The 26039-nt window shown below is 48.2% G+C and overlaps 1 protein-coding gene across 2 annotated transcripts in view; it reads left to right on the top strand.

Annotated features, from left to right (window-relative positions):
* The window catches only part of Asb18 (ankyrin repeat and SOCS box containing 18), a 62680-nt gene that overhangs the window by 23008 nt on the left and 13633 nt on the right, over window positions 1-26039 (top strand). Inside the window, exons 2-4 of one of the 2 annotated variants that reach the window (XM_006988652.4) lie at window positions 435-557; window positions 3674-3941; window positions 22238-22745. In XM_006988652.4, the coding sequence (XP_006988714.2) occupies window positions 435-557; window positions 3674-3941; window positions 22238-22745 (899 nt within the window). The remainder of the gene's footprint in view (window positions 1-434; window positions 558-3673; window positions 3942-22237; window positions 22746-26039) is intronic. The other variant, XM_006988653.4, reaches the window with a different exon arrangement.

Below are 26039 nucleotides of genomic sequence, written 5' to 3'. Positions count from 1 at the left end.
CCATCAGGATAAATACATGTGGTCAGTGTCTGTCTTTGACTCAACATCAGCACCAAGATGGGCAGAAGCATTTTTTTTCCTTTGGGGTTAACATCTATATAATCAGGGAGGGAGAGAACGCAGTGACATCTCAGTAGTCACATGACCCCAGTCATATCAAGTAACCATTATCACATCAGAACCCACAGGAGTTATAAATACACCACCATGGGGCTCCAACCGGAGGACAATTGAGTAATGACAATGGAAATAGCCCACTCTCCGTAAGGCCTTCTTCCTCTGCTAAAGAACCCGTCCTGAAATCAGTTGTTCTGCAATGGAGAGGCAACCAGACCCAGCTGGAAGAAAACTGCGAATCTTCCAGAAGATGAACAGAGAGCCTCAGGGCAGAGCTTGGACTCCCAAGCTTGAGTTCCATGCTGCATTGGTTGCAGGAGACCTGGACCATATTCAGTCCCTCATGGACCAGTTCTTCCAGGATGCCAACATGGTGTTTGAGATCACTAATGGAGAGATGGAGTGGCAGGTGACATCCTTGGCCACTTTTGGGCTCTCAGGTACCCTGCTTCCTCTAAAGCTCAGTTGTGTGTCTTTAAGCTTTGACTAACACTCTGGGGACGTGTGCATCCTGTGTGGAGGTTGAGTCCATAGACTGCCTGTCAGGAGCGTGTAACTAAGGGAGCTCTGTAAACAAACCTGGTCTGGTGGGGGACAGGCTATGAAAAGGAAAATGATGGGTAAGAAGCACCCATCCAGTGATGTTGGATGTGTCTCTTGCCTTGAAAGCAAAGCCTTGGTTTAGCTGTTGATCTTGGCAGCTGAGGGAGCCACAGAAGACTAGACAAACCTCTGACACGAAGCTCTGTGTGAGGTCCTTCTGTGAGTCACTGAACACCACTGGAACTCGCCAGTGCAAGTGACATCCTAAAACCCAAACAGCTTCAACAGAGGGAAGAACACTAGGAACCAAGACCCTCCTCTTAGGACCTAGAGAAGCCTGAAAGCAAAGAAGAAAGGGGAGGTAAATCTGTAGATCCTTGTGTTGTGTGTCAGGGCACACTCGGCCTCTCAGATGTGACTGCTACGTGCTGAGCCATCCAGATGTACTCAGGCTTTGGGGCTGGTAGGCTGCACTAGGCACCCACCTGCTGTGCGCTGCTGTGTTGAAATCCACCACAGCTCTGGCAGACCGTGGGAATTTGAGGATCTGTAGCCATGGTCCCAAGTCCTAACCTGGGAGCTCTAGCAGACTAAGCACGTGGAGAGGTAAATCTTTACCAGCATATTTCCGTGTATACCTCTCATGAGAAGGGAGAACTGGACCCCAAACACTGCCCAAGAGCTATGCAGATAGTAAGGAGCGTGGGGCCTGCTGGCTGGGTGCTGACAATCCTAGTCTGGACTGCACCACCTCCTAGTGGGATCTTTCTGGGCTTCCCTCCTTCGCCTGTCTCAGACCAAGAATGTCAGCTGCTTAAATGCTAAGCTTTGTTTATTTTTCAAATCACATGCTACCCATCCCTGGCAAGCCACCCTCCCCGGCCCCATCTTTTTCATGTTGCCAAAGTCTGAAATGTAGTCCCTTTTCTCCCTAGTCTTTTGACCCCTGTATTCCACACCTTCCTAGAACACACATCTGCAGGGCAGGACACTAGAATGTGCTGACGTCGGAGTGCCATGGAAATGCCAGTCCAGTTAATCAGCCTCGACTCAGTGAGGACCAGGAAAGCAAGGGCTCGGGGATATTTAGATTCCCTGGTGATTTGCCCAGTCCCCTGACTCCCCAGAGCAGAAACAGCCCCTGGGAACACTGATTCTTGAGACAGTCTCTCAACTAGGCTAGGCTGTCAGATCAATGTGCCCAAATGTCTTCCGGTCTCCATCTCCCCAGCACTGGGGCTGCAAGCATGGACCACCATACCCAGATTTTGTATGTAGGTTCTGGAGATCAAACTCAAGTCCTTGTATTTTCGGAGCAAGCGTTTTATCAACCTCGTCATCTCTTGGGCCCAGAAGTTTAGGTTTTCTTGTTAGTGTGAAGGAATCTTATCAGTACAGCCCAGGACCTAGGGAGTCTTGGCTCATCAGGGTGGGCATACAGAACTGTGGGGGTTGGGGAAGGCAGCAGAGTAGGCTAGGGACTTCGAAGGCTCTGGAAAAGTGAGCAGAGTCTGTATTTTGGGGAACACACCAAAGCAGGAGTTCAAGGTGTGGTCCCTGAGGAAGACAGGGGGTCGATCTCCTCAAGGAAGACCCACCCCATCCCTGTAATCAGACTGTATTCCCTAGAAAAGTGAGCCCAACCCCAGGCACACACACACACACACACACACACACACACACACACACACACACGCACGCACGCACGCGCGCACACACACACACACACACACACACACACACAATCCCTGGGTCTCTGACTACTGTCATGCCACACCAGTGACGACAATCCCTCCCCACTTCCACACTGAGCAAACAGCAAGCTCAAGGCTGGGCCTTGGGGACAAGCAGCAGGCTGGGACTCTCTGCCACATGCAGGTAGATAATTAATGAGTGTGGGCTTTCAAAACAGCCCAGCATGTGTCCCAGGAAGGAGGTGGCCTCAGAAAGGGTCTCCTGTGCAGCTCATTACAGGCACCTTATTGATTCTTCCATCATTACAGAAAGCCGTCTGTCCCTTGATGGTATTCACAGAGGACACCTCCCGGTCCCACAGGTGCTCCTGGCCACTAACAACCTTGCCCTGGCTTTATGAGAGCAGAGAAGTGTTTAGAGAAGCCAAACACACAGTGTGCTCATTCATCCATAGAGAAGGAACAGCCCTACACACACACACACACACACACACACACACACACACACACACACACGCACTCACACACGCACTCACACACGCACGCACGCACGCACGCACGCACGCACGCAAGCACATGCACGCCAGAATCATGTGGACTTTGGACAGCCGCATGAAAGCAGCCTTCCATAGCAGCCATTTCTATGAACACTCAGCTTTTTGTTTTTCAGAAGTCTTTTCTTCAGCAAACCTTGGTGATGGGGTTTGTTTTGTATGTTTGTTTCCTTTTAATGATGAAAGGGTAGGCGGCAGAAGGTTAGATTCTGGAAAATTCCACAGCCCACTCCTCTCTCAAGCTACCCCCAACCCAGAGCCTAGAAGAGATGCCTTCTGCACTGAGATTACATACATACATACATACATACATACATACATACATACATACATACACACATACACACATACACACATACATACATACACACATACACACATACATACACGCATACATACATACATCCTATCTCATCTCATCCTTCCTCCCGGACCCCCCTTTAACTCCAAATTTTACCAGATTTCCAGTCGCCCCAAATCTGGGAACTCCCCCTTATCTCGCAGTAATCTCAATCGCAGCCCTCCCCAGTCTCTTCTCTTCTTCCTCCGTGGATCCTGTCTTTCACTCTGTGTGTCTCTCTGCTCTCTGTCTGGGGTATGCATCTCTAACTCTACTCTCAAGTGACTCAGCGCACACGTCCATCTGGTACTTAACCTCTAAGAAGTAGTTTCACCTTCAACTCTAGCAAATTGCGCTCCCGCCCCACCAGTCCGTCCATCTACCCCACCCAGCCTTACATCAAGTCCCCTCCCTTCCCCTCCCAGGCCTCTGGACCCTGGAGTACAAGCGGGAGCTCACCACACCGCTGTGCATCGCGGCAGCCCACGGCCACGTGTTCTGCGTGCGACACCTTCTCAGTCACAGCGCCGATCCGGATGCCAGGCCCGGAGGTCGCGGTGCCCTACACGAGGCCTGTCTCGGGGGCCATACCGCCTGCACCCGGCTGCTGCTGGAGCACGGGGCAGACCCAGATCTGCTCAGCGCGGAGGGCCTGGCACCCCTGCACCTGTGCCGCACACCCGCCTCTCTGGGGTAAGCTGAACCCTGCACCGCTGACTGGTCTCAGGACCCAGATTTGGGAAGTCTCAGGCCTAGACCCAAGTCTGCACTTTGGTCACATATTTCCAGGCCTGGATCCATACTTGCTTCTTTCCCAGGCCCCTGATTAGGTTAGGGACCCTGACCCCACTTCCCAGGCCGGGTACCTATCTATCCCCTAGTCTGCATGCTGGAGATTTTCTGAATCTGGTCCCCAGGCCAGGACCTATGTGCCCTAGTCCCCAAACCTGGGATTGTGACTCTAGGCCCCAAGTCTGTCCCTAGGCTCCAAGCCGAGGACCCTAAGCCTCCTCCCCACATCAGAGACCCTGACCTTGGTCCTCAGGCTTGGGATTCTGAACCTAATTCCCAGGTCAATGAGCCTGACTCACAGCCCCAGGCTGGGATCTTTAGGGCCCAGGTTGGGATAGTCCCCAGGCCATGAACCCCGCCCCACCGGCCGCTGGACCGTCCTCGACCCCGCCCCTCCGGCGCGGCCCCGGGCGGGTTAATTAGCGCTTGATTGCGAGCGCGCGGGGCGCCACGCCGCGGTAATGAGCCTCTGATCACGGCCTGCAGACGCGGCGCTGAAGAATGCTAAAAGGCCACTGGCGGGGTTGGAAGCTGAAAAATTAGGGTTTTTAATGATAATTTTATGCAGAATAATTGTCACAGTGTGACATAAATGGTTAGCTCCTCGGGCAGGGGCTTCCGAGACCCGCAAGGACTCCACCCGCCCGGGTTGTGCTGCCTGGGGTCGGGGAGGAGCAAAGCCCACCCCCATCCCCCACTCCATCCCCCACCCCATCCCCCACCCGCGACCTTGGTGCTGCTGTTGGGATTTCCTGCCTGTGCTGTGTCGTCCCAACATTTCTTTTTGAATAATCTAGCCCCTGCCCTTGCGTTATAATTGCTTGGCTGCTTTCTCTGTAGTGGCGATAACATAAAATCACTCCATTTTGCACTTGGATCTTGCTGGGGTCGTCTGCTCCCCACCTGCCCAAAGTTACCAGGTTCTTCTGCCCCTAGAGGCGCGCCGTGCAGCAAGCAGGCAAAGACGTTAGGCGCTGGGTTGAGAATAGGAGATGCTAGGGGCCCAAAGCCTTGTGAAGGACATCAAGAAGTTGCACAATTTCTAAAATTTCATATTCTAGCTTCTCTCCCTCAACATACTTCTTCTGGGATACATCCATATTGTCGTGGGTATCCCATAGTTCATTCCCTTTTCATGCTAAGTAGTATTTCACGGTGTGGATGTACCACAGTGTGTTTTATCCATTCCTAACTGAAAGATATTTGAACTCGGACATGTAGTTCAGGTTAAGGCACTTCACCGGATTTGTGAGGCTCTGTGAATTCACACAATTGTGATTGTGAGTTCAATCCCTAGTTACTGCAAGATGATGATGATGATGATGATGATGATGATGATGATGATGATGAAAGACTGTTAATTGTTTCCAGTTTGGGGCTGTTGCAAATCAAATATCCCTGAGCTTTTGTGTCCTTTTATAAGCTTTTATTACGTTTTGGTAAACCTAGGGTTGCAATAGCTGGACTGTCTGATGAGTTAACAAAGGTAACTTTAAGATTACTACCACAGTGGTATGCCAAGTTAGGCCATTTACATTCCCTTCAGCAACACGGGCATTTGAATTGCAGGCAGGCAGACAGACGCAGGGAAGGAAAGGCACCATGGCTTCAGTGTGCATTTCCCCGATTATATTATTTCCCAATTATATTGGACTTATTCACAGATACTTAACCCATACTTATCTACCATCCGTATTTCTTCTTGGGTGAGCTATCTGTTCGGATCCTTTGTCCAGATGTTCAGTTCAGATATTTTCATGTTAAAACTTTGAGATCTCTTTATATATTGAGGGTCCGAGGCCCTCATCACACCTGATTGATAAGCACCAGCTCCCAACCTGTACCTTCTATCATCTTCTCTTGATGTCTGTGAAGAATAGGTCTTCATTTCGATAAAGTTCAGTTTGTCAATTGTACTCTTTTAGGATATGTGTTGGGCTATTTTATCTAAAACTTCTCTGCCTGACCCAAGCCCACGAAGGTTTTCCACATTCTCATCTACAAACTTAAATCTTACAGTCCTACATTAAAATCTAGATTCATCTTGCCCAGACTGCAATCACCTCGAGTTATAACTTCAAGGCCAAAGTAACCCCAGACACTGTGTCCTGAATTTTCTCGGGAAACTCAATAGACAAAAGCAGGCTAATGGTGGGAGAGGTTCTGCACTTGGAACCTGGCTGCAGGAGTGTGCCTGGATCTTGGATATCAGCCCAAGATAAGTTAGATCCATTCCCACTGCCGTGGACTCACAATGGTCCTGTGTCTGATCTAAATCTCGGGGAGCCAAACGGCCATCTTGCTGCCTCTGAGCTCACAGTTCATTCCATAGGTTCCCCCAACAATTGTGTACAGATGCTAAGAAGCCTGTCCTCACCCCAACAACAACAACAACAACACATCTTTCTTCTGTCTCAAGCACTGTGGGACCCACTGTCATATGCCAAGAATGAGCTGATCCAGAAAAATCTATGACCCATTTTGAGTTTATGTCTGAATATGTTGTGAGAGGTGATCAAAGTGACTGGTGTGTGTGTGTGTGTGTGTGTGTGTGTGTGTGTGTGTGTGTGTGTGTGTTGCTTTTGCATGTGGATATCACACTATTCTTGTCCTCAGCATAGTTACTCTGACGCACACCTATATTGTTGTTGTGTACAGCCCAGAGATCATTCCTTTTTCATGCTGAGTAGTATTCGATAGTATGAAATACTACTTAGAAGAGTCCTTGTAGATTGTCTTTTTAAAAGACAAAGCACTCTTTCTATTCTTAGGTTGTTGAGAGTTTGTATTATATATGGACATTGAGATTTCTTAAATTTTTTTATATGCATGGAAATGATCATATGACCTTGCTTTGTCTCTTAACATTGATTTTCAGATGTTACACTAACCTTGCATTCCTGGGTTTATTAACTACACTCATTGATTATTGTATGCAGATAGATAGATAGATAGATAGATAGATAGATAGATAGATAGATAGAAAATGGATGGATGGATGGATGGATGGATGGATAGATGAATGGATAGATGGAAAATGGTGGATCGATGGATAGATAGATAACAGATGATAAATGAGAAATAGAGAGAGATAGTAGATGATAGATAGATAGATAGATAGATAGATAGATAGATAGATAGATAGATAGATAGATAAAGAGAGATAATAGGTGGATGCATGGATGAGTGGATAGAGAGTTGGATGGATGGATAGATAGATGATAATTGGTTTTCATTTGCTATGATATTTTTTAATGTCTATACTTATACTCATAAGAGACATTAGTCTATGGTTATCATACACCATCTTTGACTGATTTGAACATCAGTGATACAGTCTCAGTAATGACCTGAGAAGCAGTCCCTCCTCCTCCCTCTTCCTTTTTCTAGATCTTAAATTGTCTCATATGTTTGATGAAGTTCACCACCAAAGCTATGCAGATGTGGTGTTTTCTTGGCAAGAGGTTTCTAACTGTGAACTCCCGTTCTCTCCTAAGTAGAAGGTTGTTTCTCTTAAAGCAAGCTTTCACAGAGATTTGTCTCTTTCAGCGAAACTGTCTAATTTGTTGGCAGGAAGTTGATGCTTATTATCTTTTACTGGCTGTAAATTCTGTCACATTACCTCTGTCATTCATGATATTAGGGTGTCTATATAATATTACTTTTATGTATATGAGTGGGCTATATTTACATATATAGAACAAACTCTCTCTCTCTGTGTATGTGTATAAAAGGATAATTAAAGAAAAAGAGACCATGAATTTAAATTTGAGAGAGAGTGTGGAAGTGGATACATAAGAGAGATTGGAGGGAAGAAAGGGAAGGGGGAAATTATATAATTACATTTTAATTTCAAAAAATTTAAAAAATGAGAAAAATAATTTAAAACAGCTACTTTGACATCAATATGGTTCTGTCTTTACTAGTGTTCGCATTTTACATCTCATGAGTTCTATTACTACTGTGTAACAAATTAGCACAAACAGACTTCAAACACCACATTTAAAGCTGGAGAGAGGGCTCAGCATTTAAGAACACTGACTGCTCTTGCAGAGAAATCTCATTCAGTTCCCAGAACCCACACGGTGGCTCATAACCATCTTTCATTTCAGTTCCAGAGGACCCAATGTCCTCTTCCTACCTCCATGGGCACCAGGCATAAATGTGGTACATAGACAAGCATGCAGATATTCACATGTACACATAAAATTGAAATTAACTTTTTGAAAATGCATTTATTACCTCATAATTTCTAAGGGTCAGGAGTTTGGCCACTGTTTTGTCAGGTTTCCTTCTTCCAGACCTCTCAAAAGACTGCACTGTAGACAACATGAAGGCCTATGGTCTCCTCTGAATGGTCAACTAGAGAAAAACCTGTGGCGAGCCCATGAGGACTACTGGTAGAATTCAGTTCCTTAAGGACTGCTGGGTTGGATGGTCTCCATTCCTCACTGGCTGTGGATGAATTCAGTTCCTTGCTGTTTTCAGTCCATTCTCGTTGCTACAACGAAATGTCTTAGGTTAGATAGTTGACAAATCATACATATTTATTTCCCCCATTTCTGAGGCCGAGAAGTCCAAGACCAAGGCACCAGCAGACGCAGCTCTCGTGAGGGCTCCGTCTGCTCCTGGCAGGCAGCGTTGAGCTGCACATTCCCGTGGCAGAAGAGGCAGACAAGCTGGAAGCGGTGAACTCACTTCCCTCCAGGTCTTTTATAAGCACCACTTCCGCCTGTGACCACAGAGACCTTACACCTAACCACCCCCTAACGTCCATCCATTTCCTCTTAGTACTTTCCCATGGAGGATTGGCTTTCAAGGTGAATCTTGGAGACACAGAAACATCCAACCCATAACCTTTGCTACGTGGGCCTTTCTAGTGTGGCAATTTGTTTCATCAGCGTATGCAAGTTGAGAAGACAACGGAGCCTGCTAGCAAGGGAGAAGTCACAATTTTCTTGACCTACTGGCAGATTAAAAAAAAAATCTCCTGTATCTTTTTTTATAGACTATTTGTTAGAAGCAGGACAAAAGTCCCATCCAAGAGAGAGAATAAAGGAAATATTAAGATAGATGCTGACTGCCTGTTGAACCAGTCTTTCAACTTTAACTGTTTGTTGATTTGTTTGTTTGTTTGTTTGTTTGTTTGTTTGATGACAGAGCCTCACATATCCTGGCTGACCACAGAATCATTACGTATCCAAGAATAACTTTGAACTTCTGATTCTTTTGCCTCCATCTCCTAAGTGCTGAGATAATGTACATATGCCACTAGGCCCAGCTTACAAAGTTTTGTTTTTGTTTCAGCTTTGTTTTGTTTTTGAGACAGGGTCTCTCTATGTAACCCTGGCTGTCCTGGAACTCACTTTATAGACCAGGCTGGGCTTACACTCCTAGATCTGCCTGCCTCTGCTTCTGCTGGGATTAAAGGCTGAATTTTTAACTTTATGTTTTAAGTGGGTTTCTTAAAGGCAGGTTACAATTGAATCTTGTTTTCTTTTACTCAGTCCCACAAGCCTCTGCCTTTTAATTTGGTGTTTGGCTCATTTACATTTAATGTAATTTTTGGTCTACTTAAGCTCAAATTAAATCTTAAATCTAGTCTTTGTTCTCTGTATCTTCTGTCTTCTCTACTGAGCATTTTTCCTTTTATCTCCATTTTGGCATATCATAATAAATATGATTTGGGTTGTGTTATTGCAGTGAATCCATTTGGGTTTTACCCTGTACATTTTTACCTTATTTTGGTCGGACCTCAAGCAATAATAATCCATACCATAAAAATCATATGACAGTATAAAACCATTTATCTCTTCTTGTCCTCTGTGTTATTGGTATTGTACACTTTACTTATACATTCAAGTCCCACAATGTATTGCTATTATTTTTTAACCATTATCTACTAAACATGTTTAAATAATACAAAACAAGATTCTACTTTTACTTATGTAGGTACTTTTTCTTTTCATAGCTATGTGAAAATTCAAGACTTCATATATTATCATTTTCCTTCTGCTCCAAGGACTTTCTTTAGTAGTTCCTGTGCTGAGAGTCTGCTGCTGGTGAATGCTCTCAGGATTTACTATTTGAAAACAGTTATTTCTTTTGAATGTTTGAAAGGCATCTCTGCTGGTAAGGAACTCTGGGCCAACAAACTGGTCTTTCTTCTTTCCCATCCTCTCCCATTCTTCCATCTTCCTCCTTCTCTTCCTCTTCTGCTCTTCCTTCTTCCTGCACATTAGACACATAGATCCACTGTCTTATGACCTGTATTTCTTCAGCAAGAAATCTGCTGTCCTCCCTGTCCAGACTCAGAAATTTCTATTTATGTCCCACTTTAAGCAACTGATAAAATGTTCTTACCAAATTGAGAAATGTGTTGACAGTTACAACTTCATATGTCTAGTAGACCTTCCATCACTATGACAAACATCTGGCATAAACAACTTATGGAATGAAGGATTTATTTGGGCGCATGGTCTCAAAGGCTTTGATCCACAATCACCTGACTCCATTGCTTTGGGTCTGAGGAGACACAGACCCTCATGGCAACAGGAGCATGGTGGATAAGGTTACTCACCTCATTGGATGCAGGATGGATGCCTCTATGTTCCTCTCTTGGTTCCACCCACTCCTTCATCTTAAGTCCACACTTACCGGGTGGTTCTACCCACATCCACAGCAGGTCTTCCCATCAGTTGTATAATTGCTATATTTATTTTATGGAGATTGAAATACTATTTCCATTTCATTTGAGGTTTTATTGTTTCTTCCCTTACTCTATACATTTGTTGGTCATTTGTGACTTTTTGTTTGCGGGAATGTTCTTTGTTGAGAACAAAATTCCAAAGTATAGCAAGTTCCAGTAGAAAATATAACCCATTCAATGATATTCCATGTATAGGTATTTACAAAACCCATACCTCTAAGGGCACACATATATTTTTTATTTGTGTCTTATTAAGAATTAAAGTTAGAGAACTCGAATGCAGCATGGTACCCTAGATTAGATCCTGACATGAAACATGGGTATGAAGTAGAAGAGCCAAATTCAATCACCATTTTTATTACCATTAGTTCACCACCAATGTTAGTTTCTTAATGGAGACACATGTCCCATAATACCACAAGATCTCAACTTGAGGGAAAGCTAGATAAAGGGAATTTCTGAGCTCTTTGCCCTGCCTTGCCAATGCTCCTGTGAATCTGAAATGAGTATTAAATTGAAAGGTGGTTTATTTTATACTTTATTTCATAGTATTCTACTAAGAATTAAGAATGCAGGACCTACCCAGAGCAGAAAGTACTGAGCCCTGAGAGCAGCCTGTATGATAAGCCAACAGTTTGCATTTAGATCACAAGACCCTGAGGCCTGGGGCCAGCCAGTAGCATTGCTCAGTTTTGGCACTGGACAGAAACTAGCATCCTGGCTCCAGCTGGCTTTTAAGTGCCTTGCAGCTCTAGGGCATTGTTTCATAAGAGCTCTGGACACGTCTCAGGACAGGATGATGTTAGTTAAAATCACTTTTCCTCTGCCATCCTCTTGCTTCTTTTGGATCATTTTCTCTTATGTTTCTGTGTGTGAACCTTTCCCTTTGACTGCTTAATCTGGGAGTGTTGTATCATTTAAATCCTTGGCATGGGCTGTCAGGGAGGCAGTTGAAGTTAAATGATGACTAAACCAGAAATCCAGGCAGAACGATGAAACACCTGACTTAGAACCCCTCCAACGTCAATGATCATGCTGAAAACACAGACAGATTCCATCACACACCTCTACAACAATGTAGCCCACTCCCTCGGAGGATAAAAAGTTAATAGATGTCAGGAAGGATGTGAGGGTGCAACCAGACTTTTCTGCTCCAAAAAGTCCTCCTAAAGGCAGGACTCTGAGGAGGTCTGGCTTCAGGGAGTATAAACATTGTCAGTTTGACAAGAAAGAACTACTTTCTCCGGGATCTTTTATACATAGTCAATTTTAGGTCATCCTTAATGTTTTTTTACCTCACAGTAGCGAGAAGGTCGCTGACCCACATCCAGAGCCATTTCATTCCCTCGCTCTTCTAACAATGGTCCCCATACCAAGGGACCCAGCTCTGCCCCCACCCCCTTTCAGTCAGCAATTCTCCATGGGCACAGGACTTGAAAACCTTTGAGTCTCTGAGTTCTTGGGATTTAAAAAAAAGTTATCTGCGCTTCCTTCCAACCAGCAAGCTTCAGAATTCAGAATTTCAGCACACGAAAAGGGATATGAGACCTTTAATCTAGTGGCTGTTTGAAGAGACTTTTTTTTTTCCAAAAAAGAAAAATTCCAGTAAAATCCCTCTGTTCCCCACCTTGCAGGCTGCATGGCAGCCTCGCCCTGTTTGTTATCAGAGTCCCCCTCCCCCGACCCTATCCACCCTTTTCTTTCTAGCGATTAAAACCATAGATGACTTCTGGAGTCCTGGTTCTTGTTCCTGGCTGTCCCCGTCTTGACTGAAACAAAGTCAAGATGACTAGCTTCCTCCGTGACATCTGTTAACGAGAAGCACACGGGCTCACTTTTTTGTGTGTCAGCTCAACTAAGTGAAAGATAATTCATAAGTCAGAATTGGACCCATGGAAGCAGCTGATTGAGGTGGGGGTGGGGGCAGACATCACTGAAGGAAATCATTAGGCAATTCTGCTCCAGTTCCAGCCTGGCAGGTGGGACTATCTGAGTGGAGGGAAAAGGCACGCAGGCATTCCTCGGTATCCATGCAGAGTTGGTGCCAGGATATCCGAGGGTACCCAGAATCTGAGGATGCTGAAGTCTGCTATGTGCAACAGTCTCAAATTGAAACGGAAACCACACACATCCTCCAGTATATTTTAAGTCACCTCCAGATCCTTAGAACGCCTAACACAATGTAAGTGATGCATAACCCCTCAGCGTGCTGAAATGTTTAGTAACGATGGCTAGGGGGATCTGCGCATGCTCAGGACAGATGCGATTGTTATCCGAATATTTGCAGTCCACCATTGCTTCAGTCTGTGACTGTGGGACCTGCACACAGGGAGAAGCCAATCCACTCTTTCTCTGAAGCAAAATACTAAACAAGCCAAGCTGCTCTGCTCAGGATTTCAATGGGGACGATGGTTCACACTCCCAACTCCAACACCAGCAGCCCCCGCTCCCCACCTAGCAGCAGAAGCCTGGCCCACAGTTGGAAGGCACCCATACATAATCCAGCAAGCAGCCCGCTCCCGTGCCCGTCAAGTAGGAAGTCTCAGTTGACATAAATTTAAGGCATCTTAGGGAATATTCAAGAGAGCAGACTCAGGACGTCCCACTTGGCGACTTGCTGTTTGGAGAACTCCGTCATTCCTGAGTACTTGCAAATGTTTTGTTCCCTAGAACCTTCTCGGCTCTGACAGACATGGGCATCCCCAGTCTAAAGATGAGGAAACTGGAACACAGAGGGGGCTGGTCCTGAGTCAGTGTGTGACACACAGGGACACTGACAAGCCAGGACCCAAAGACGAGCAGCTTCGTGTGGGCAGTGCTGCAAGATCACCTCTGCTTTGTGAGCCCTTCGAATCCTGCCTGTGTCCCAGAGAAGTTCCACTCACGGCCATGACTAATATCCAATTATGCTCCACCACCAGCTCAGCCTGAGCTTCCCCTTGGGGCCATCACAGGCAGGTGTCCTCAGCCCTTCTGCTTCTCCCGGTATTCCTTTGTTTTCCGTTGCTCTGATAAACTGCTAACCAATCTGAGAAGGAACGGCGTTCCTTGGCTTAAAGATCACAGTGTCACTGAAGGAAGTCAGGGCAGGAACTCAAGGCAGGAACCAAGAGGCAGGAACTGATGCAGAGACCATGGAGGAACTTACCGGCTTTCTCTCATAGCTTGCTCAGCCTGCTTTCTTTCTTTTTTATTTTTTAAGATGTATTTATTTATTATGCATACAGCATGTATGACTGCAGGCCAGAAGAGGGCACCAGATCTCATAGATGGTTGTGAGCCACCATGTGGTTGCTGGGAATTGAACTCAGGACCTCTGGAAGAGCAGTCAGTGCTCCTAGCCTCTGAGCCATCTCTCCAGCCCCGGCCTGCTTTCTTGCACAACCCAGGCCCCAGGTTGACACTGTCCAAGGTGGTCTGGGCCCCCCCCACATCAATCATTAAATAAGAAAATGTCCCCATAGGTTTGCCCGCAGGCCAGTCTGATGGAGGCATTTTTCCTAGTTGAGATCTTCCTTCCCAGAGGCCTCCCTCTAGTTGGTGTTGAGTTGGCAAAACTAAGCAGTGCACTCCCAGGCAGCATCTTATTACCTAGAAACCAAACCAAAGCTCTTACCTCAGGACCAAAGTCTCGGGAGACACTTCATAAAAGACACTAAGCGTCACTGGTTGTCAAGGAAACACAAATTAAAACCACAATGAAACAGTCTCCATTTCACTCTGATTACAATTCAGGACCCTGACCGTGGCAAATGTTGGTGAGAAAGCGGAGTGACTAAAACTTGCCTACACCGCTTTTTGGTGTGAAGTTTTGTGTGAAATGATACAGATTCTTTGGAAAACTTCCATTTTCTTATAACATTAAATATGGACCCACCTGTTACCGTTTCCCAGGCTGTAGGTCAGGAAAATGTGGACTCATGGCCGCAAGAAGATGTTTACAAAAATGGCCGTGGCAGTTCTATTCAGAACAATCAGGAAGTTGAGACACACAAACACCTGTGAAGACTAGCAGACTGCGGCATTTAAAACGTGGTCTACCTGTGCGATTGAACAGGATGCCATAGTAGAAACAAGAGCGGCTTACTCTGTGCACAAAGTGGTGCAAAACCGTGACAGAGTCTCGGAAAGACAAAATTAGACGACGGGAGAGGAACCAGAATGGCAGCCTCCTGCGGCAGCGATAGCTGAATGACAGGAAGAGGCTGTCCTTGGGAACTGGAGGTGATGTGCCTCACTTCGAGGCAGGCGTTAGTGAGGGGGATTCTCCAGTCAGAGGCAGCTCAGGTGCAGTGGCGGACAGGCTCTGTGTGTCCCCTGTGTGTGACTTCCACTTCGGAACTCCTCAGTCTCCTTCCGTTATCAGCTCCCTTATCAGTTTCTCCACACCCCTGCCTTTGTTCTCTCCTCTGATGCCTTTGGCTCTTCGATTCACCCAGCGTTTTGGGACCAGGGGAGGCGCAAAGGAGAGGGGGGAAGAGAGAGAAAATTGCTGTTCATCTCTTTTGGAAGAAAGGACACTAGGGAAGTTTCTAGAAGGTCGGATGTTTAGCTGGTGGGCCGTGTGTGATAAAAAGCAGCCAACTTTTGAAATTTTCTTTCCTCTTAATTACGCCTCCATTTGCCAAGGCATGGGGGTCCGTGTATAATCTAGAGACAGTTGGCCCCCAAATATCACCATCCACAGCAACCATCCAACACCAGAAAAATGCAGCAGCAGCCATTGCCCCAAGGGAGACCATGATGCTACAAATGGCGTAGCAGGTACTTCCTGCTTCCTCTGCCTTGAGGCTGTGTCTACTGACACTGGCCTTCTCTACCGGGAACCCCTGTGCATCCCCAGGATGGAAGGGGAGGAAGGAAAATGAAAAGGGGGGTAGTCAGTCCCAAAGAAGACCATTGGCAGAAGGTCCAGAGAAATTAGGTAGAACAGCTCTCCCATTAGTCGGGGGGGGGGGGGGGTGTCATCCTGTCCTTCATGCCAGCTGGCTGGGGAATCAGTCAGTGGGAGGAAACTTTCCCCTAATAGCTTCATTGGAAGACACAGCTGCAGTACCAGTTTGAGATAGCTTCTTGGCCAGGGATGGGAGGTCATATCCGCTTCTCAGTGCTGGGAGCCCATCTGGCCTGGACCTGCGCAGACTCTCCGCATGCTGCCACTGTCCGTGAGTCAGTATGTGTATCCGTCCTGCTGCATCTGGAAGGCACCATTTTTTTTTTTTTTGTATCATCTATCCCTGAGCTCTTACAATTGTTCTGCCTCCTCGTCCACAAAGTTCCATGAGCCCTGAAGGGAGAGGCTTGGTGGAGACATTCCATTTAGGAATTAGTGTTCCAAGGTCTCCCACTCTCTCCACGTTGTCCAGCTGTGGGTCTCTGTATTTGTTCCCATCTACTGTAGGGGGATGCTTCTCTGGTGGTGGCTGAGCAAGACACTGATCTATGGGTATGGCAACATGTCATTACGAGTCATTTTATTGTTGCTTTATTTCTTTAGTAGAACTAACAGCATTTGGTTTTTCCCAAGTCCATAGACTATCAAGTCTCGGGTTCACGGCCACCTGAGCAGTATCAGGCATGGGTTCCATCAATTAATTTTTTTTTCAAAGCTCGGTGTTCAGGGGAGGTGGATCAGTGGGTGAAGTGTCTGCAGCACAAGTACCAGGTCCCCATCACCCACAGGAAAGCCAGATGTAGTGTGGCATCTGTCTTAACCCCAGTGCTGGGAACAACAGACAGGAAGGTCCTCACAGCTCACTGGCCAGCCAGTCCAGACAGGGGGTGAGCTCCATCTTTAGTGAGACCCTATCTCCAACCATAAGTGGTAGAGGAAGACACCTGCTGCCGGCTTCTGGCTTCTATACACACACACACACACACACACACACACACACACACACACACAATTCTTAGTGGAGTTAGGGAATGTGCTCAGGGAACTCTCTGGCTCATCAAAGGTGCTTAAAAAATTATAAAGACACACCTCTAGCAAGGTATAGTCTGATAAGTTCATCATTAGGCTATTTTACAGTTCATCACAGAGCAATTGTATAGCTGTGTGCACATCGTAACACACAAACATTAATGGAGTAGCCTGCCTCACACCTAGGCAGGAGGGGACAGCCACTCCCAAGCTCCACCTGTTAGGATGTCACTGTGCTACGGACTATCCAGGCAGCCTTACCTGGGCGTACAGACAGACCTATGCATAGAAGAGACACGGTAGAAACGCTAGGTGATGGGAATCCTCAGCTCCACTGTAACCCCCCAGCACAGCCATGGTACATGCAGAAACATGGCCACAAAGTACCAATTTGGTCCTCAACGGGAAGATGCCGCAGAGAGGATGGTAGGTGTAACTGAGAACTTGGAAGACAAGTGGAACAATCTAGAACTCTACTCTGCCACTTCCTGGCCACATGACTTTCTGGAAGTCATTGGTCTTCTAAGCCCCATGCATCTGCAATACTGAGATATGGCAGTGAATAAACACAATTAGAAAAAAAAAAGTGCATGGGCCAGCAAGATGGCTCAGTGGTAAAGGCACTTGTCACTCAAGCCTGATAACCTGAGTTCCATTCTGGGAACTCACGTAAAGGTAGAAGGAGATCACTGACTCTACAGAAGTGTCCTCTGGCCCCCACATGCATACCCTGGCCCATGTGTATACACACACACACACACACACACACACACACACACACACACAAACATACACACACACACACACAAACATACACACACACTAATAATAATAATCAATAAAATATTAAAAGAAAAAACAAGGTGCTGAGGATGCCAAGTTAGGATCAGAGGACAAGAGAGTACCACATGAAGGGCTTTGTGGAAGCAAGGTGACCGTGAGGCAGAGATGAGGGCTGTCTGGAGCCGCCTGAACGGAATGCGCAGGGACCGTGGAGGCTGAGCAGACAGGCAGGGCACAGGTGAGGGCAGAAGAGGTGGGGCATGGGAAAGGCCATGCTGAGGTGCTTGGACCTTCTGCCAGAGGGTGACGAGTAACAGCCGTGGTCTGTGGGGAGTGCTAAGTGGGGAGCCGTGTGCAGGGGGTGGGCTCTTCATGCTTCTGTTTGGGGGATGAGACAAAATGGCCCTGATGTGACAGCTCTTGGTGGCCTTAGCTCTAGTCCCTCCTGCCTCTCGTCAAGTGGCTTCGTCTCTTACTGTCACCTAGACCTTGGAGCGGCTGTCGTTCTCTCTGCGGTCATCGTCAAGGACAGGGACGGGGGTTGAGACAGGTCAAGGGGGGAGGGGGGAGTGTCTGCCCATGGTTCTTGGTATCAGACACGTTCAAGGATGTCTTAATCCTCGTGAGATGGAGTCAGGGTTCTGAGAGCCACAGGTAACAGCACTACCCTTGGCTCCCAGCAGTGACGGTGTGTACCACCCCCCAGGCCCTTCTGATTTTGCCTGTCTATCAGGCTAGCAGAAAACTACCTTACCAAGTCCCAGATTAGAGTTCAGGGCTCGGCCCCAGCGGAGCTCCCTGCAGGCCTGAGTGATGCTTTCGCTCTGGACCACTGCATTGGTTATTTGCTGTTTCTGTGATAAAACACCGTGACCAAGGCAATGGAAGAATTCATTTTGGCTTGTGGATCCAGAGAGGGGGGAGTTCCATAATGGTGAGGACGGCATGGCGGCAGGGAGAGGAGCAGGAGGTGACCTCTCAGCCACATGGAGGAGGCCAGCTGAGTGAACTGTAAGGGGGTTAGTCTATGAGCTCTCAAAGCCCACCTCCAAGGGCATTCTTCCTCTAACAAGGCTCTACCTCCTAAAACTTCCAGTCTCCCCAAACAGCCCCACCAACCTGGAACCAAATATTCACTACACAAACCTGTAGGGGACATTTTTTTTTTCAGTGAAATTACCACAAGCACAGATGTGGCATGGAAATGATAACTGTTTAAGAAATGGTTTCATCCTGGGATGGGATGGAGAAAGTCCCCACACCGTCACCTGCTTCTTCGCCACCCTTCACCACCGGCCCTCCTCTCTCCCCTGTCTTGCATTTCCAAGCCCCTGCTTCTATCAGAGGCATCGGTGGAAACCTTCAGAGTGTTCTAGAAACTTGGAAAGAGTGACATTCTTATAATCCAGCTGGGGCTGGGGCTGATGGGGCAGGGGGATGGGTAGTTCCGTGATTAACAGCATCAGTCGTTCTTATATCAAGTTGTTACTCCAACTAGTCTTAGAAATTTTGAAAATATAAAACAGTGAGAGGAAATCAAAGCCCTTCATCACCACAGCATCCCCTACTGAGGTAACCCCTCTTTGCCCTATACAATTCCAAGCTTTCCTCAAACGTATTCTTTACTGGTGGCTTAAGACAGCACCATCAGTGTGTCCTGTAGCCTGATGGTTCCATGCAGCCATGGGGCAGATCTGTGTGTGTGTCATTACCTAGGCTAGCACGCCTTCATTTTTAATGACCGCCTGACCTATGCTGAGAGAGACGTGCCCCTATCAATTTGTCCTGTGGCTTCTCTCTCCAGTCTGTGATTCTGCATCTCCAGCCACTGCCCAGTATTATAAAGCACCAAGGGTTAGCCTATTAAGCTCTCCATTAAAAACAGAAAAGCTGGGCACCTGCAACCCTCCAGAGTGTGGGCAAGTGTCCCCATTCTGTCCTTGTGTAGCAAACAGCAACCTGCCATTAGCTCATCAGGCCAGGCTCTTCCTATTTCTTTGGAGGCTGTGCTGCTTTAAAAAAAAAAAAAAGTAGGCGAAAATGTTTGTAATGTTTTCAAGGCTCAGTGACAAAGTGAGACAGAGCCCTTGATTTCTAACCTCCCGCTGCACCGTTCAAAATTCCTCCCAGAGAGCCAGGCAGGAAGCAAAGCGAAGCACTCTGATTGTAAAATTTGCATCCTTTCTTAGCTGGGTACCTTCTTCCCAGAGGATGCTTCCCATCACACTGTAGTTGTTTGTAAAGATCTTTCACCCACGACAGACCACTTCTCATGATACTGCTGATTCGGAGGCAAGAGAAGCACAAAGGAAGAATTAAAAATACTGAGAGTCCCTAGGAAGAAATAGAAATGCATTTCAGGGCAGCGGCTGTCAGCCCCCAAACCCTCGATGGATGATCTGGATCAGAGCCCCAGTTAAGTAAATAATAGGAAAATCAGCAGCGATGCAATAGGGAGCTGAGAGATGGTCGTTAGCGAGAGGCATTTGTTCAACAGGCTTTCAGGGAATTCAGATAATGAGCTAGGCACAGCACTACACCCAATAGTCAGACACACTTTCTACACACAAGGAGCCAACAGTTTTAAGACGAGAGACAAAGATGCAGCTCTCATCGGAAATGCAGCGCTACGGTTTCGTGACAAGTGGCCTGTTTGACCACAAAACAAAGGACAATGTAGAGATGCCACCCTCCAGCCTGGGGTCGTGAGGAAGGCTTCCCAGAGGAAGAGGAAGGGAAGGCATAGGAAGCTGGAGGCCATGCCAGTGAGTCCCTGGAACAAGTGCACACACAGGCATGAGAGCAGGCAACCACAGGATGATCCTAGGGTCTATCCTTGGACAGAGAGAACTGAAACCCAGCAGGGAGGAGCCTTTGGCAAGGGAAGCTGGTGAGGCTCAAGGGGGCTGGCCCAGGTGGCACCTGTGTCCCAGGGAAAAGGGCAGGGTCCTAAGCAGGTGTGGATCCATTGACTAATCACACCACAAAGATTCTTTTTGGGTTGCATGGAGCTTAGTAGGCTGAAGGTGGACAAATTAGGAGAAAAGGTCGGGGGGTGGGGGGGGCTCTCAAACGGCAGTGGCATAGGAACGGTGAGGAAAGGTATTCACGTGACTGTGTCACCAGCCAGGTTGAGAAACTAGTCGCAGTAGGGGAAGGGTAGAGGAGGATAGAGAATTGGCAAAGGACATCTGGAGGGCAGAAACAGGCCCTCTCCTGGGGATGCTAAGATGACAGGAAGGGGCAGACGCGGGGGTGAGGGGGGGCGGGGCGTGGTGGACTGAAGGAGCAAATGTGGAAACTGATCCCAGCAGACAGGGGAATAGGTGCCACTGCTGGAGACAGCAAGGGGGGGGTTCTTGAAAACACCCCCACCCCGCAGAGCTGGGGTAGACTCCTGAGTCAATGGAGAAGGGTGGAGGCCAACAGATCCCAGTGAGCTGTGATCTGCAGCAGTGCACTGGAGTATCTAAGGAAGGCACTATCCCGGTGGGTGGGAGGGACATCGGTAACGACATGCCCCTGAACGAGACAGACAGGGAGCTGTGTGATGATCTAGATGGGTCAGCTGAGACCAGAGCCAGTCTCCAAGGAGGGTCCTGCCTCCCACAACAGAGTTCAGCAGCCAGGTGGAGAGGAATGGTTGACATTTAAAAGATGGGGATGGCCATACTCTCCTCAACAGGAGGGAAATGAGAGCGGGCAGTTACCACAGCACTGCCGGAGAAAGGGAAACAGGAAGGAGGAAGTCAAGGAGACAAGTCTTCAGTGCTCACTAGGGCAGAGATGAAGAATACTGCCAACTGACGTGGGTGAGTTCTGCTCTTCGGTCAGTGTGCAGGAGTATATCATCACAATGACACTATCCAGGGATTCAGAGACCCAGGAGACAAGCAGGGGGCACCGGAAGAGGGCCTGTGGCTACTTTCCCCCTCTCAGGTTAGCAGACTACATTTCCCACCCGGGGGCTCGGCTGCCAGATCTAGCATGGTCCAAACAGCCGTCAGTGAAAGATGAGGTGTGGGGGTGCTCCCAGGGGACAGAGGAGCGGCTGAGAGAGCTGCTCTTCTGTAAGAAGATACGTGTGTGGGGTCAAAGGTAGTCTTGAATCTAGAGGCAGGAGAACCCATTCTCCTCAGGGGAAGAAGCAATCTCCCATAGGACTCAGAAACCCTCAGAGACTGTAAACTTGCGTCACAGCCAAAGCGCGCAGTTTGGTCAAGAAAGAAGGGATCAGAGCAAACAACTCCATATGTAGGCATGGGTGTGCTTCTGGCTGATGCTTCCAACGCAGAAAACTCTGGTGCCTGTCTGAATCAGAGGCCTTGAAAAGAGGATGAAGTCCCACCCCTCTCCCCCAGTCTCCAAGGAGGGTCCTTGCCTTGCACAGGAAAGATGGGGCATCCTGATCTAAAGGATTCTCTCTAGACCTTAACCTCCAGGTTTGACGGAGTCCAGATAAAGTCCGAGTGCCCAGCGCCCTGAACGCTGTCATGTGGACATTACCTTCCCAAACAGCACCAAGCGATGGCCATTCTCATCCTAAGTCTAAGTGCTCTTAGAATGAAAGTCCCTATTCATTTGATGACCCCTGGGGCTGGGACCCTGGGTTCGCCGTAATCTTATTTTGTCTCCGGTCTATTCGTTTTGCAATGGGTGGCCTTGGCCCTGGAGCTCGAAAGTCCTGGCTTTGGCTGGAGCTCGCTAGTGGTGCCCGGTGCGCCGTGGGTGGCGGGTCGCGGCTGGTCACGCGCGCTGGTGACCTGTTTGGCTTGCCCGCAGGTGCGCGCAGGCGCTGCTGGAGCACGGCGCGACAGTACAGCTGGAGTGCGGCCCTGGCCGGGACACACCGCTGCACGTGGCGGCCCAGTACGGCCTGGACGAGCACGCGCAACTCTACCTGGGCCGCGGGGCGCGCGTGGACGCGAGGAACGGTCGCGGCGAGACAGCCTTGAGCGCGGCGTGCGGAGCGGCGACGCGGAGCCCTGACGAGCACGCGCGCTGCCTGCGGCTGTGCGCGCTCCTGCTGCGCGGCGGCGCGGCGGCAGACGCGCGCGACGAGGACGAGCGCAGCCCGCTGCACAAGGCCTGCGGCCGCGCGCGCCCCAGCCTGTGCACGCTCCTGCTGCTGCACGGCGCCGACGCGGGCGCGCTCGACTACGGTGGAGCGTCGCCGCTGGCGCGCGCGCTGCAGACGGCCACGTGCGCGCCCCCGGCAGCGCCGCAGCGTATGGTGCAAGCTCTACTCAACCACGGATCCCCCTTGGTGTGGCCCGACGCCTTCCCCAAGGTAAAGGGACCCCAGGGGAGGTTGGCCATGCAGACACTGAACATGCCAAGGCTTGCATGCTGTGTGCCCAAAGGATCGTGGGAGGGTCTGCATTTCTCTCAAAACTTCCAGGGGAGGTGGAGGCTGCGAGTCTTGGGACCCTACTTTGAGAAGCGAAAACTTAAGACGTATCCTCGTGGTTAGCAAAACTAAAAATGAAGAGGCTGCACTGTTGCTAAGTATCCCAGTTTGTCTCCTTTCGAAGTAGTCTCCTGGGGACGCCTAGCACTCACTTCCGTGATACCATCCCAACGCCAGCTCCCGGGTATTCATTCCAGCAGCTCGTCTTTTGGTGTAATTTCCAGAAAGATGAAAATGAGTCTCTTGTCACAGCAGGCGTCTGCTCTGCATCGAAGTCACCCAACCTGCCCAGCGCCTTGTTAATGTGAGCACTTGACACCTTCGCAAATTACTCCCCCTGCGTGAAATTCACCTAATGTGCCCTGTGCAGGTCACCCCTGCGTTGAGACCTCTATCCCTTGCCCCGGCAAAGTTTGCAAAGTTTGTTCAGCTCACCTTGTCACTTTTCCATCTGTCAGGTCGTTAATCACGGAAAAGACAAACAATAAAACCCCCAGACACGTGACAATGGTGTATATGTCTGAAAATGCCATAAAGACACCATGACAAAAGAAAAAGTTAAAAGGACATTCAGGACCTGAGGAGATGGCTCCCTCTGTAAACCGCTTGCAGCAAAGGAAGAGGAACCAAGCGTGGGTCCCTAGCAGCCATGTAAAGCCCAGCTTTGGTGGCGTACACCTCCAATCCCACGCTGGAGTAGTGACAGACCAAACAGCCAGCGTAGCCTAAACGCCCAGACCCAGTGCATTAGGGTTTGCAAAAGCAGTGGTCCTCAGCCTTCCCAATACTGCCACCCTTTAATACAGTTCCTCATGCTGTGGTGACCCCCAAACCATACAATTATTTCATTGCTACTTCGTAACTGTAGTCTTGCTACTGTTGTGAATCGTAATGTAAATAAATATGCGGCATGCAGGATATCTGACATGTGACCCCTGTGAAAGGGTCATTTGACCCCCAGGGGTCACAACCCGCATGATGAGAACCACTGCTCTAAAGGAACAGAACTGATAAAGGAGTGTGTGTGTGTGTGTGTGTGTGTGTGTGTGTGTGTGTGTGTGTGTAGTATTTTAGAGTGGTTGAGAGCCTATGATCCAACAATGGCTGTCTCCAGACAGAAAGACTGAGAACTTAGTAGATGTTCAGTCCACAAGACGCTGTTTCTCAGCAGTTCCGATCTGGTGCTGGAGTCCTGGAGGGGGGCTGTGAGTCTTCAAGTCTAGACGGAATCCTGAAGAAGTTGGATTTAATACCAGCCTCAGTAACAGGGCAGATGAACTTGTCAGCAGGAGTGAGGGCAAACATACAAAACCAATTTTCTCCTTCCATGTCCTTTTATGTGTCCTGATATGGTCCAGATTTAGGGTGAATCTTCCTGCTTCAAATAATCTGATTCAGAAAATTACTCACGGGGCTGGAGAGATAGCTCAGTGATTGAGAGCACTGGCTGTTCTCCTAGAGGATGTGGGTTCAATTCCCAGTACCCACATGGCAGCTCACAACTGTCTGGGACTCCAAAACACCAATGCACATAAAATAAAAATAAATAATTTTTTTTAAAACATAGAAAATCCCTCACAGGATGGCCCAGAAGCTTGGGTTTTAGTTGATTCCAGGTGTAGTCAAGTTGATAACCAAGATTAGCCATCGCATCCACACCCTGGTTCCAGTAAAAGACCCTATCTCAAACAAACAAGATGGGTAGCTCCTGAGAAATGATACCCAAGGCTGACTCTCCCCCAGCTTCCACATGGACATGCTCACATACCCAAGTAAATAAATTAATAAACAATATTTGCGCAAGTAAGTAAATAAATAAAGGATCAATCTTGAGGACCAGCTAGCCTGGTGTATGCACCAAAGTGGCAAACAAAGTGGCCTGCATCAAACAAGATGAAAGGTGAGGATAGTCACCCAACAGGTCCTCTGACTTCCACATGCACATGGTATTCACACATGTGCATATAAACAAACACACACACACACACACACACACACACACACACACACACACACAATGCCATTCCCAAAGTATTAGCTAGAAGAGACTACCTTTCCCAAAAGACTTCATCGTAGGAAGCCAAATTGGTCATAAAATTTTGGCTCATTTTATTTTAAAATTCACCCCCATCTCCCAAGACATCTCAATCATATACGCCTACCTATGTACCTGTGAACATGTATGTGTGTCTGGTATGTTTTGAACCAGCATCTGGGAAGCTGTTACCCAAAAATGATCCAAAGAAACAGTTTTCAGTGTCCTGAGATAGTGAGATTCACACATTTCTCTCAAATGACTTGGCATATGGGCACATTCAGAGTGAAGGATGCATCAGGAGTCAGGAGAAGGGTGGAAACTCTACCCCATGCTTCATTCACCTCGTGTGTCATCAGACAAGCATGTGGACTCTTTGTTGACAGGGTCACCCACGTCATCCCCCCCCCCCCCCGTGGTGTTCTGCCAATACACACATTTCAATATGGCAGGCTCTAAAAAGGAAGTGCTAGCATTCTTGGATTCTGGGTCTCTACATCCATAGCTTACACTCTAAACACTCCCTCCCCATTCCCAGCAGGACCTGGTCAGCTACCTGGGACATGGACTGCCCTTCAGTTCACATCCTGTCTACATTAAGCCCATATGCTCAGTCATCATCATATGGAACCACACAAAATACAAACCAGAGTGGATCTCACAGTAGGCTGCAAACAGAAAGTGACTGATGGTGGTCTCCTTTAAGGGGTAGGGGTGAGATGGAACAGTGGAGGGACTTGATGCCAAGCCTGGTGACTTGAGTTTAGTCCCCAGGACTCACACTGTAAGAGAGAATTGACCCTTACAAGTTGTCCTCTGACCTCCACATACATGCCGTGACAAGTCATTTCAATTTAAGGGACCCCTCCTCATTCGGGGGCTGGAGCTTGAGCTGCAGCCTCCCAGCCTGATCCCTGGGGAGGTCTTCTAGGAGCAGCCAGTGCCCTGTCTTGACCTACAGATGCAACACATGGCACCATGCTCCCCTCCAAGTCTCCAGGGCCTCTGTTCTGCAACGTGCCCACGTGCCATGCCAGCCATACGGGGTGTGGTCATATGTTCATCTCTTCACACCTCAGGATTGGGGGCTGAGCTCGCATGTATCGAGCAGTATGCCACAGCAGGGTCATGGGAAACAC

The sequence above is a fragment of the Peromyscus maniculatus genome, chromosome 13, assembly GCF_049852395.1.
Source record: "Peromyscus maniculatus bairdii isolate BWxNUB_F1_BW_parent chromosome 13, HU_Pman_BW_mat_3.1, whole genome shotgun sequence".
Taxonomy (NCBI): domain Eukaryota; kingdom Metazoa; phylum Chordata; class Mammalia; order Rodentia; family Cricetidae; genus Peromyscus; species Peromyscus maniculatus.
This window is presented reverse-complemented; position numbering and strand designations above follow the sequence as displayed.